Source organism: Choristoneura fumiferana, chromosome 17 (assembly GCF_025370935.1).
Source record: "Choristoneura fumiferana chromosome 17, NRCan_CFum_1, whole genome shotgun sequence".
Classification (NCBI taxonomy): Eukaryota; Metazoa; Arthropoda; class Insecta; order Lepidoptera; family Tortricidae; genus Choristoneura; species Choristoneura fumiferana.
Window position 1 is genome coordinate 1538762 of NC_133488.1, and position 13919 is coordinate 1552680.

Sequence of the window (13919 nt, forward strand, 5' to 3'; positions counted from 1 at the left end):
TTTTGTCGCAAAAGTTCGTATTTATCTTGCTTTCTCAACTAGCTTACAGAAGTTTACTTAAGCTTCGCTCCAGCCTTAGTCTTCTGAACCTAACCTAACCGAGTCGGTTTTGCCCTGAACAAGCTAGTGAACTCGCTTGATAAAATTATGCGTATTCATTTTATAACAGTTTATGTTACAGTTAATAATGATGCATATTTCATTTATGCGGATTAATTATTATGCTAAATAAGTGTTATGTTTCTTTGTAATTATGCAAAATTGCTGTTATGCACAATTATGTTATGCCAAATCTCTTATGCGAATTCATATTAGGACAATTAATGTTATGCGAAATAAGGGGCACCCCTAAGAAACGACGAATGAGAGGTTATTATACGTACTGACGCAGCTGTTTTGCACAAGGCGGCCTGGAACTAGTTTCGCAAAGGCAATTTGTATCAATTACTTGTTATTTATAGGTATACTAGCTATTGCCAGTGACTTCGCCTGCGTCCTGCCGGAATTTTGATAAAAAGAGGCAAGTTCACATACCTACATGACCTATTGTATTGAATTTTATTAAGATAATTTATTGAATCAGGCGTTACTATGCATAGCAACGGTTGTTGTGGTTTATTAGTCTAACATCTGGTTGCATGGTGTACGGTTGTGTTGCTCTGAAGATGAGCTCTGGTTGAGTTCGAAACGCGTCAGTTTAGTGTGGTGGTAGTGATAAATGGACTTGTGTGATTTGTGTGTGTTCTTACAGTATGAGGTGGAGGAATTTCATAAACACGCATATTTTTTGCATAAACTTAGCCTATCATAATAAGGTCGCGGGTGAGCAAAGAAATTATTTACGTTCATTGTATTGAGGTATTAAAATATTATTTATTTATAAACAGCTAGCTTTTGCCCGCGACTCCACCCGCGTGGTATTCGGTTATCGCGCGCTGTTCCCACGGGAACTGAGCATTTTTCCGGGATAAAAAGTAGCCTATATCACTCTCGGGCCCATAAACTATCTCTATGCTAAAAACCATGTCGATCCGTTGCTCCGTTACGGCGTGAAAGACGGACAAACATACAAACACACTTTCGCATTTATAATATTAGTATGGATTGCGGGATCGCGGTGGATGCGAAAAGCACAAGACCGGTCTGAGTGGAGAGCCTTGGGGGAGGCCTATGTCCAGCAGTGGACGTCTTTGGGGTGGGGGTGACATGATGATGATGATGATGATGATGGATTGCATCTAACAAACGCATTATTCTAATAGTATAATTGAAGTAAAACTATATTAAAATTAACTTCACTATACCTATTACAATTCGCCCAAGTCCCTGCGGAAGAGTGCCCATAAGGCTGTCAGCATTTCTGCGCTGGATTGTGATCCCAATACGTTAGGCGGGAAATGCACCAACCCTATGCTCATTGTTTTGTATTGTTTAGAATTGGTAAAACAGTTTTCTGAATTGACAGTTAAGTCTAACTGTCTAATTGAAATTGTACACTGTGAAATCAGCTTCCGTTAGAGGACATCATCATCATGTCAGCCAAAAGACGTCCACTGCTGGACATAGGCCTCCCCCAAGGCTCTCCACTCAGACCGGTCTAGTGCTTTCCGCATCCAACGCGATCCCGCGATCTTGACCAGGTCGTCGCTCCATCTTCTTGGAGGCCTACCGACAGCTCGTCTCCCGGTCCGCGGACGCCATTCGGGAACCTGCTGACCCCATCGGCCATCAGTCCTGCGAGCAATGTGCCCCGTCCACTGCCATTTCAGTTTCGCAATTCATTGAGCTGTGTCGGTACCTTAGCTACCGTTAGAAGTGTTGCCAGAGAATTATGACATCGGGGCTCGCAAAAAACTGGCTTAAACTTTCTTTAAAGACCAAGGCTCTCCTTGAGTTGTTGGTACTCATGGCGGTGGTGATAATTTCCCATCCGATCACCCTCTTGCTTGTTTGTCTCCCTCTCATAATAAAAAAAATTAACCTGATCGATCCATATTTGGAGTACATTTGCTTTGAGAGACAGACAAGCTAACAATGAAGCAGTCTTACCATGGAATTGTTTTGAGACAAGGAGTTCAAAAAATCAAGAGCAGAATAAAAATTAATTACTACTTACCTCACAACCCGCCCGGCCGTGGTGGCCGAGTGGTTTGACCTATGGCCTCTCAAGCAGAGGATCGTGGGTTCAAACCCCGGCTCGCACCTCTGAGTTTTCCGGAGTTCATGTGCGAAATTACATTTGAAATTTACCACGAGCTTTACGGTGAAGGAAAACATCGTGAGGAAACCTGCACAAACCTGCGAAGCAATTCAATGGTGTGTGTGAAGTTCCCAAACCGCACTGGGCCCGCGTGGGAACTACTGTCCAAGCCCTCTCATTCTGAAAGGAGGCCTGTGCCCAGCAGTGGGACGTATATAGGCTGGGATGATGATGATGAACCCGCCCAGTGAAGAGTTAAAAATGTTTTTGATTCGACAAATTTATACCGTAATCTACCCAAAGGTTAACTAATTCCGTTTCAACCGGACAAATCCTCAATTTATACTGCGGTAATCCCTTAATCGGGGCACACACCCGAAAGCGAATTTTAAAATCTGTGTCGTTGATGTTACCAAAATAAACACGATAAATTGGTACCTTCGTACTACCGTAATACTTTGACATTTGTATGTTTCAAATAACTGTAGTGTAGAATTAAGGACTCCACCCCACTTAAAGTGAGATGCAGCAAAGAAGAAGAAGGAAAGAAGGGGTGTAAAATTTAAGAAGTACAATTTCCATTTGATTCGAAACGCCATTGACAAATAAAAATCATGAGTGTAGTGCTAAGTTAGAAATCAAGTGAAATTACTGACCTGGCAAAACACACGAATTTTTATTTTTCAAAATAATAAAGGTATTCGAAAATAAATGCAACCCACTAGCTTAAAATGAAAAATATTTTGAGTGGTCTGAGATTTTTAGTTATTTAATTAACACCTTGTATAAATAAATCTGTTGAAATATTTTATCCATCCACATGCGCCGTATAAAAAAGGAAAAACGTGCAATTTTATATTTTGCCACAACCGAAAAACTTTACAGCTTACACAGTTCAGAAAGTTTACCGGAAATAAAACCGTGTTTAACATCTCCCGGAACGATATCAACTTAATAAATCGCACGAAGCACTTTCTATAAAAACTAAAACGTTTCCTAAAAGTAGAACTGTTCCCACGAGTGCATTTACTGCAAGTTTGCCTTAAACGTGCAGGAGTGCAAGCTTGCATTGTAAAACGTAACATTCAGAGGTATAATTACAAAACTAGAGAGAGAGCGGAATTGTGTGAGTAGGTGAAAAAATTAAGTAAATGACCTGTTGTATGTCGTATAGTAACGTATTCGTATACAGGTTGTCCTCGAATCCGACGATAATACATACTGATAGGGTTGCTAATTAACTCTCAGAATTTGAGGTTTAGGGTTTAGTAAAACTCTAGTGTAGTTAACTTTTATCCATCTCGAAAGCCCCAACTCAAGAGCACTCTTCTCTCAAGGCTGAAAAAAGTGACAAAGAGGTTTCTAGTCCTTTTTCTGCTAAGCAGGATTTAAAAAAAAATGAAAAGTGTAAAAGCCCTATCTACTAAGAATGTTCAGCAAATACTAGGTTTTAATTATTCTTAATTTGTAACTAGCCGAGGGAGAAATTTTTAGATTTTCACAAAAATGATGATAGGTACGGTACTATAAATCTCTCTCTAGTTCACTCTAGAAAATGGCTTAATTTTTGAAAATCATAGTTTTTGTATGGATCGAACATTTTCCCCTTCAGCTCCATTTTTTTCAGTGCCTGGTGGATATGAATTCCACTTTAATATTATAACATAGTGGTTTCCCGCAACTCCGTCCGTGTAGAATTCGTTTATCACTATCCCGCGGGTATTATGCAATTTTCTGGGATAAAAACTATTGTATGTCCTTCTGCGTGAAACAAACTATCTGTATACCGAATTTCATCCAAATCGGTTCAGCGGTTTAGACGTGAAGAGGTAACAAACAAACAAACAGACTTACAAACTTTCACATTTATAATGTTAGTGGGATGCCATCACCAACACCATCACCCACGAAATATTTTTCTTAAAAATTGTTTTTAAAATCAAAATGGAGATGTCTTTCAGTAAAATTTTCTATCTTCAAGCATGATGTCAGCCGAAAGACGTCCACTGCTGGACATAGGCCTCCCCCTAGCATTTCCAATATTTGAAATATTTTCCCTCCAAGTGGCTTTGAACATTAATTTATTAATTTTAAATAGAAATAATCGCGTGATTACAGCGAAAGCAAACATAAAACGTGTTACAACTAATTTCATTATTAGTTTAGTTTGCACGGAGCTGTAGGTAGTTAATTACTTTCTCCTAATGACTGGATTACATGACGGCTCGCTGTTAAAATCGGGTTTTGGGCTTAAATCAATGTTTCGTAACTTACCCAAGATTTTTAAGTATAATTCCTTTGTTAGTATTTGATCTGATTCATTAGAAATACATTCAAATTCAAATCATTTATTTAGTAATTAGGCCGCAATGGTCATTTTTACACGTCATTTTTTAAACTACCAGCGCTTTCGGAAAGACCATCATTGCCAAGAAGAATGTGCCGCAAGAAACTTGTGAGGTAAGACGTTTATGTATTAGCTCGTTAAAGTGGGAATGGGCGGGTCACAGCATGGAGAACAGATGGCTGTTGGGAAAAAGTTCTCGAATGGAGACCGCGGAGGTTGACGCCTGTATACCTAGGACAAACGGTCCAAGTAGGAAGGTCTAACTTCGAGAAGGAGGTCAATCGTCGAATCCAACTCGGATGGAACTCCTCAACGTCTTTTCGTCCATAATTCCTCAGTGTCTTAAGACGAAAGTCTTTAACCAGTTAAGTGTGTGTTGCTAGTGGTGACATGATGATCAGAGACGTGGTGCTTCACTGTAGGCCTTATAATAAATAGAGTCAGAGTGGCTCAGCGTGCTATAGAGTGAGCTATGCTCGGGGTTTCTCTACGGGATCCAATCAGAAATGAGGAGATACGTAGAAGAAGAACTCTTCTCTGTGTTTAAATGGTTGCATTATTTTCAAACGCAATACCTGTATTGTTTATTGACTAAATACTATGACTATGACAAACCCTAGTTCGTTATGTAGGGACCCCCTCCCCCCCCCTCCAACTTTGCTAAGCAAATAAGCTCGTTGAAGTGGCAATAGGTAGACGATCCGGTGCAAAGCTTTTCATTTGTTTTATTGTTCCAGGCATTTGAAGAGTTGGAAGCGCTGCTAGCCAAGGACAGCATCTGCATCGCTGTCAAGGAGAAGCTGGTGAAAGACTCCGGAGTTGCTGATGAGGGTGCTTATGATTCCATAGTCCAGAAGCTGCTCACGAAACCCAGAGCTAGGGGTAAGTTATCTTAATCATTTATTTATTTCAATAAATTGCACAGCATTGTAATTCCAACGACAACAACTGCCTTCCTAAGGCAAAAGGAGGTATGTATCTGAAAAAAAAAAAAATTTTTTTTATTTATTGATTCCACCTAATACAGAATGTTTTAATTCAGACCATGGTAGGTAATACTCCTACGTAAATAACTCAAGTGTTTTTTTTAATTACATTTGAAATTTACCACGAGCTTTGCGGTGAAGAAAAACATCTTGAGGAAATCTGCACAAACTTGCGAAGCAATTCAATGGTGCGTTGTGAAGTTCCCGATCAGCCCTGGGCCTGCGTGGGAACTATTGCCCAAGCCGTCTTGTTCTAAGAGGAGGCCTGTGCCCAGCAGTGGGACGTATATAGGCTGGGATAGTGGTGGTATACCACCCTTTGCCTTAAGAGGGCAGAACTGCTACTTTTGCAAACATTTTACTAAGCGAATTATTTTAAAAGCATTTGTTAATTGTTATTTATCACCACGAATTCAAGTGTCATTTGAATAAATAAATTAATTAACCTTTAATTAAAAGACGCTAATCCGTCTGATCCCTGATGATAATAAAACTACACTTAGCCCATGTTTAAATCGGATAAATGTGATGCCGTCTCTGTTCGTTTTTTTCGAATAGACGGAGACGGCATCATATTTATCCGTCAAATAAAATTAATCAATGGGTGGTGAAACAGCCCTTAACATACATATTATTATATACTTAGGTATATAGTTTTTAATTTTCGCGCGGAATTGACAAGATTTCATATTTCTAAGACTATAATTTGATTCGTTCTCTGTATTCTGTTGGGAAAGAGAAAAACGCTGATATTTTTAAAATTTTGCTTCAACTATTAATTAATTTATTACAATTTTTTCAAGATGTGCTTATTCTAAAAGGGCATAACTCCAAAACTACGACACAATAGATCCATTACTTTTGTCTAGTCTCTTAAAAAAAAAATTACGTAAATCTGACGTAGACGTTGCATAGAGACAATATCAAAATTATGACAGCTCCTTTTTCTGGTGATAAAGGCAAAGGAAACATATCTATTCTGTGGTAGTGTTGGCAAATTCAGACATATTTTTTTAATTTTTTGTATTTTTTTAATATGGAGAAATCAATTAATAATAAATATTTTCCCATGTTCAGGAGGCAAAACTCTTTCGATTCCTGTAGTAATTAACAGATGTTAAAAAAATGAAATCTTGTCAATTCGAAACACAAGATCGGCTTTCTTTTGCTGTCTCATTTGAATCTTCAGGAAAACGAAGACAACCGACGAGTCCCGAGTGACTAACATTTTGGTTGTACAGTCACAAGCACCAATATCTGACACAACAATGTTTGCATAGTAAATAAATAAATAAATAAATAAATATCTGATACGAGTACGACTCCATTTCTAGGGCCGATAGGATGGGTCAGAAATTTTTGCACGCTCTGCGGCTGATATGAATGCAATATGATTATTTACTAATTCGACATACACTTTGTTCCTATAGAGGAGCTCCTCGGCCGCAACAAACAATCAAACCGGCCAAGTGCGAGTCCGACTCGAATACGAAGGATTCCGTACCATTATCTATACCTACAACATTAGACATTAGCAAAAAAACGGCAAAAAAATCAAATTTGTTGTATGGGAGCTCCGGCCCCCCTAAACTGTTCATTTAATTTTTAATTTAATTATTTATTTTTATTGTGATTAAACACCTAAAGATTCTGTGAATATTTCTGGCGTCTACCTGTTGCCGTAATATCAAGCAAAAAACGGCAAAACAATCACGTTTATTGTATGGAAGCCCCCGTCAAATATTTATTTTATTCTGTTTTTAGTATTTGTTGTGAAAGCGGCCACAGTACTACATAATCTGTGAAAATTTCAAGTGTCTAACCATTACGACTCGAGAGATAGAGCCCTGTGACAGACAGACGTACAGACAGACAGACAGCGGAGTCTCAGTAATAGGGTTCCGTTGGCACCTTTTGGTTACGGAATCCCAAAAATTGTTTGAATTTGAAAGTAAACAAAATTATCAACCACAAAATTTGTCACCTAAATCCCATTTTCCCACAAGTTATCAAATTTATAAGGCAACTTCAAACCCTTCAAATTACCGGACATGCACTCCGGGACTTTTTGTCCCACTCCAACTGTATGGCTACAGAGGGTAGGAGGGAGACAGAAGTATTACACCCGTTTATCATACTAGGGAAAAGTCACGTTTCCAAAAGTAAACAAGGTGTAATCCACCGTAAAAGAAAATTGCCGAATAAAATGTTATCTACATTGTACCTATCACACCAGTGTTGGGTCAATGGGTTTGAGATAAATTGTGGCTGGGAACCGCGCCATGATACCAGCTGCGCAGTGGAGACAATTTTTCGCTGAAGTGGTTACAGAAATTGAATCCAGTGGGTGGTGATTACGTCACGCTGTGTTGGCTAAGTGTGGCTGGGTGGTTTTTATCCGATATTTTGGCCTTGTTTCATGGCTTGCAAGATTGATTGGGTTAATATTGGATAATCTAAGGTATTTGGGCTGTTTTTATGGACAGTGTGGTTTGAGGCTTCTGCTGCGTTAGACAGAATAGGATATGACCAATTACGTTTAATTAATTAATTACAATTAATCCATTATTAAACTATTAATTTCTCAGGTTTATACTGCTTACCATATGGTGGTGTTGTGTTGTATTGTAGGTATATAATTTCGATATTTCTACTTTTACCTACTAGTAAAGTTGTGTGTGGTTGCCTAGTGATTTATCTATGTCCTCTTAAGCAGAAGATCGTGGGTTTTAATTTCGGGCTAGCACCTCTTGAGTTTTTACAAGCTTTTTATAAACTTGCAACGTTTAAACTACGTTGCATTTTGTGGGAATTCTCACGGGAATTTAATAAAATCCCGGAATTTAAGCGTGCGAACCCGCGGGTAAACACTAGTGTTAGTATAAAACCGGGCAAATGCGTGTCGAAAATATCTCAAGAACTTCTTCACCTCGTCAGGCCCACGTCAATTATTGATCATAAGAATTTGAAACTTAATGTCAATGGTTTTGATTTTATTAGTAAGTAACTAGAGTTTATCCGCGGCTCCGCACGCTTAAGCTATTCGATCTGGTAGTTACAATTGAAATTCCGGGATTTTACTAAATTCCCCTGGGAATTCCCTAAATTTAGGTTATGGTCTTCATTGAGGTTGTGTTAAGAACAACTCTCCAAAATTTCATTACTCTAAACCCAGCGGTTGAAATTTCAAGATTTTATCCCTATCCCGTGGGAATATCGGAATAAAAAGTAGCTTATGTATGTGTTATTCCAGACGTCCAGCTACCTACATACCAAATTTCATGGTTCTAAGCCCAGCGGTTGTAATTTCGAGATTTTATCCCTATCCCGTAGAGATATCGGGATAAAAAGTAGCCTATGTGTTATTCCAGACTATCTATCCCATCCCATCTGGATCTGGGAGGTATCCCATCTTAGGCCTCTAGGTTGGCAACGCATCTGCAATACCCCTGGTATTGCAGATGTTTATGGGCGGGTGTGATCTCTTACCATCAGGAGACCCACGTGCTCGTTTGCCATCCAGTCGAATAAATAATTTTTTTTTTTTTTTTTTTACCAAATTTCATCTAAATGCGTCCTGCCGTTTTAGCGTAAAGGAGTTACACACACGCACACGCACACGCACACGCACACGCACACGCACACGCACACGCACTCACACACACACGCTCGCACGCACGCATACACAAACACACACACACACACACGCACGCACTCACGCACGCACTCACGCACAAACTTTCGCACAAACTTTCGCATTTATATACTCGTAGGATAAGTAGGATAGGAAGAAGGATTTTTAATGAGGTTTAATGTAATATTTCTTTTGTTATAATGGATTAAATGTGGTTTTGTTTGTAGTTATTTACTTTAGTTTATGTCAATTCGTGAAGTTTGACATTATAGAAAGAAATAATCGATATTTTTTTTATAGGTACGTTGTCTATGGTCTTGGTAACTTACATTTATTTATGGCCTTGATTGTACATGACCTGTTGTAAATATGTAGAAGTGCCTAGTAGTGCACAGAAGTGATATGGGATAGTCCTTTTTCGAACAAGGAACGTTGACTTAATTACATAATATATTACATCGGTCGTTTACTAAAGTTTTTCACCAACTGCCAAAGATTGACCGAATTTCAGCACGAAAACTGTTTCAAACAAGCAACACATTTGCCAAAATTTTCTCGTTTCGGGCATAACCGAACTTTGGCTGGGGTTCTGATGCGATAGTCAATATTGATTATTTGCCGCATATCAGTGCGCGTGGCTTGACCGGTGTTTTAATTAATAAATCCATGTTGATGATTTCGCCGAGAAAACTTTCGTCCATCTCGGCCAAATAGTCCATCCCTCCATTCCTAGAATCGCTATCATAATATTGTATCTGTATTTGACATTTACAAAATGGAAAATTAAATTAACCAATGGCTGCCTCCGGAAGGTCATTTTCTTCTTCCCTGAGCATTGAATACGTGACTTTTCGATTCAATAATTCCGCTATATATATGTTAATTTAGTTTTTATCCTCGTCTTGCCTATTTTAACTTAATGAAATTCGTTTTCTTGGCTGCTAGACGGGGATTGTATTGAGAGTATTCTTGTCCACAGAAAAAAACAGTTTATTTATTTTCTTTCCTAAGATGGTTCAGCCTTATTCCCTCCTTTTTATTCAATTCATAATCATCATCATCATCCCGACCAATATACGTTACACTGCTGAGCACAGGACTCCTCTCAGAATGCGAACTTGAGCCATTGCAGGAACTGGGGTTTGAACCCACAATCCTTTGCTTGAGAGGCCATAGGTCAAACCACTAGGCCACCACGGCTTGAAATGTTTCGGGCTAATTCGTGGCCCTTCCTCTAGGAGAGTGCGAGTGTTCCAGCAGCCGCCGAGTCGCGTTGCTCCTAGAGGAAGGGCTAACCCGATTTAAGACGTGTTATGCGGTGCAATATCATTTAAAATAAGTGAGTCTCACGGTAGTTTATTGTTCGAAGATCTGTACCTTCTCTTTCTGTTCACCCAGGTGCCATAATCTTCGGCTCCGACCAAGAAGTAGCTGGCGTGATGCGCGCAGTAGAACGCATCAACGCCACCAGCTCTTTCAGCTGGGTGGGTTCTGATGGCTGGAGCGCCCGCTCCCTGGTCTCTGACGGGAACGAACGGGCCGTCGAGGGCACTATCAGCGTCCAGCCCCAAGCCAACGACGTCAGCGGCTTCAAGGAGTATTTCCTTGGTCTGACTGTGAAGAATAACATCAGAAACCCTTGGTTTGTTGGTGAGTTTTTCTTTAACAAACTTCTATTACCCATTACAATTTTTTATTTATTTCAAATGTACCTTACCTATGGAATGTATGTATGTGCTATTCAAATCTTGCAAGTTAAATTTGTCGCACTTCTATTGGACTGCCTTTAATTTGGCATACTTACGAGTATGTGAATCTGGTGACAATATTGCAATAAAAATGATCTGATAGTGACATCCTAGTGGTCCGTCCAGTCGTCTCCGTAGGATGGAACTCCTCAACGGCAAATGGCATTGACTTGAAATTTGGTACGGAAATATAGTTTGGATGACATTGCAAGGACAGTCAACAAAAAGCACAATCAACAAAATACAGTCAGCAGAAAAAGCTTGTAATTTTTTTAACAAAAACTTCTTTCTGTCCAGAGTTCTGGGAGGACCATTTCCAATGCCGCTACCCTGGCAGCCCTCGCACTCCTTACAACGTGCAGTATTCGCGCCACTGCTCCGGCTTGGAGAAGCTGACTGCAGATAACACGGAGTTCGAGGGGCAGCTGCAGTTCGTGTCTGATGCTGTCATGGCCTTCGCTTATGCTATCAGGTAAGAGATGCCATCTGACTTTCTGGCTAGTTTCGTGCGACTCATTCTTCTTGGCATTGAATGGTCTTTCCGCGCTGGTAGTATGAAAAAGTGAATAATAATCTTTAGATTTTCAAATTAAGATTGGTTTTTTGGAATCTTTTTGTATTTTTTATTTCAATTCCAAATTTTTACTTTTACGGTCATCCCGTAAAACCGAAATTGAAAATACAAACTGAAATATAGATGCACAGAAAAAACAGAAATTTAAGATCATCACTGGGAATCGAACCCAGGTCCTCGGTAATCCGTACCGCGTGCTATACCGCTACACCACTGATGGTCAACGGTACCGACACGAATTTCCCTATGCACCTCATATCTCAGCTTGTGTTTCTTACTTAGTCACTTAAGCAGCGACGCTAGCGACATCTATGCCGTAAGCCCTCAAACTTTTTTTCGGCATTCCTTTGGAACTAACCGCTCAACCCGGACAAGAGATATCGTTTCTAAGCAATCAAATTAAGATTGGTTTTTTGGAATCTTTTTGTATTTTTTATTTCAATTCCAAATTTTTACTTTTACGGTCATCCCGTAAAACCGAAATTGAAAATACAAACTGAAATATAGATGCACAGAAAAAACAGAAAAATAAGACCATCACTGGGAATCGAACCCAGGTCCTCGGTAATCCGTACCGCGTGCTATACCGCTACACCACTGATGGTCAACGGTACCGACACGAATTTCCCTATGCACCTCATATCTCAGCTTGTGTTTCTTACTTAGTTACTTAAGCAGCGACGCTAGCGACATCTATGCCGTAAGCCCTCAAACTTAAGAAAGAAACACAAGCTGAGATATGAGGTGCATAGGGAAATTCGTGTCGGTACCGTTGACCATCAGTGGTGTAGCGGTATAGCACGCGGTACGGATTACCGAGGACCTGGGTTCGATTCCCAGTGATGGTCTTATTTTTCTGTTTTTTCTGTGCATCTATATTTCAGTTTGTATTTTCAATTTCGGTTTTACGGGATGACCGTAAAAGTAAAAATTTGGAATTGAAATAAAAAATACAAAAAGATTCCAAAAACCAATCTTAATTTGATTGCTTAGAAACGATATCTCTTGTCCGGGTGAGCGGTTAGTTCCAAAGGAATGCCGAAAAAAAGTTTGAGGGCTTACGGCATAGATGTCGCTAGCGTCGCTGCTTAAGTGACTAAGTAAGAAACACAAGCTGAGATATGAGGTGCATAGGGAAATTCGTGTCGGTACCGTTGACCATCAGTGGTGTAGCGGTATAGCACGCGGTACGGATTACCGAGGACCTGGGTTCGATTCCCAGTGATGGTCTTATTTTTCTGTTTTTTCTGTGCATCTATATTTCAGTTTGTATTTTCAATTTAGATTTTCCCTTTTTCATTCATATTAATTAAATACTGACATCAATGCACGCCATCCTAGAACCCAACTAACGTTGCCTTTCACGCTAGAAATACCAAACATTTTGCTTTACATTGTTTCTTCGAATAAACTTTAAAGTGTAATAAAAATAAAAATAATAATGCTGTCTATGTAAACTATTACCGTTTTTGAGAAGCATTCCTGTGACAGATAGACAGACAGACGGAAGACGCTTAGTAACAAGATTCCGTATACCTTTTGGCACTTGTCCCACCGCCGACGATAAGTGAGAAGCGATTAAAGCTAGTAACTAGAAGCGAGTGTAGTTATGTCGCTCGGCTGTAATGTAAGCGAGTGTTCGAGTGGGATGGGTGATTACTCGCACCACTCACTCGGCGTCATTTAACAGCCAAGCTAACATCGCTGAGCTAGATTCATAGCTCAGCGAGTTTTATAGCTCTTGTCGCTGCGACAAAAGCGTGAAGAGAGTTCTCGCCGGAAGTGTGATCAGCCAGCGATCAACTATTAATATATGTGACTCTTTTACTCACACAGGATCTATATGTTTTGTTCGTTTCATGAGCGAGTCAAAGCAATCGTTTTCTCGCCGGCGGTGAGACAACTGCCTTTGTGCCTGGAGCTAGAAAAAACAAGATTATTTTATTATTCTCTCACGAAAATCATGGAAAGCGAAACTTATCCCGAGAGAGTAAATGTTTACTCCCAGTTATAACTTAATATCGTCTCACGTAATCTAGGCCTATCAAAACATTCGATAAATCTTGCGGTTTTTCCCAAGGGATTTATAACTCGGGACATCTCAAGCTAAATCATGGAAGCATTAAATCATTCGTAAGTATCTTCTTATTTGTTTTACTGGAGGTACTGAGCGCTTTTCTCTCGGACAAAATCATAATACGCAGTTACCAAATTGGTTAAGGATTTTTTTTGCTGTTTGCATGTTTGGCCTTGTATAATCATCATCCAAGCCTATATACGTCCCACTGCGGGCACAGGCCTCCTCTCGGAATGAGAGGGCTTGGGCAATAGTTCCCACGCGGGCCAGTGCGGATTGGGAACTTCACACACACCGTTGAATTGCTTCGCAGGTTTGTTGTGCAGGTTTCCTCACGGTGTTTTTCTTCACCG

General features: G+C 39.8%; 1 protein-coding gene across 1 annotated transcript in view; it reads left to right on the forward strand.

The window, feature by feature from the left end:
- The window catches only part of LOC141436681 (metabotropic glutamate receptor 2-like), a 62910-nt gene that overhangs the window by 14384 nt on the left and 34607 nt on the right, over nucleotides 1–13919 (forward strand). Inside the window, exons 4-6 of the mRNA XM_074099690.1 lie at nucleotides 5285–5429; nucleotides 10566–10817; nucleotides 11213–11387. Coding sequence (XP_073955791.1) covers nucleotides 5285–5429; nucleotides 10566–10817; nucleotides 11213–11387 — 572 coding nt within the window. The remainder of the gene's footprint in view (nucleotides 1–5284; nucleotides 5430–10565; nucleotides 10818–11212; nucleotides 11388–13919) is intronic.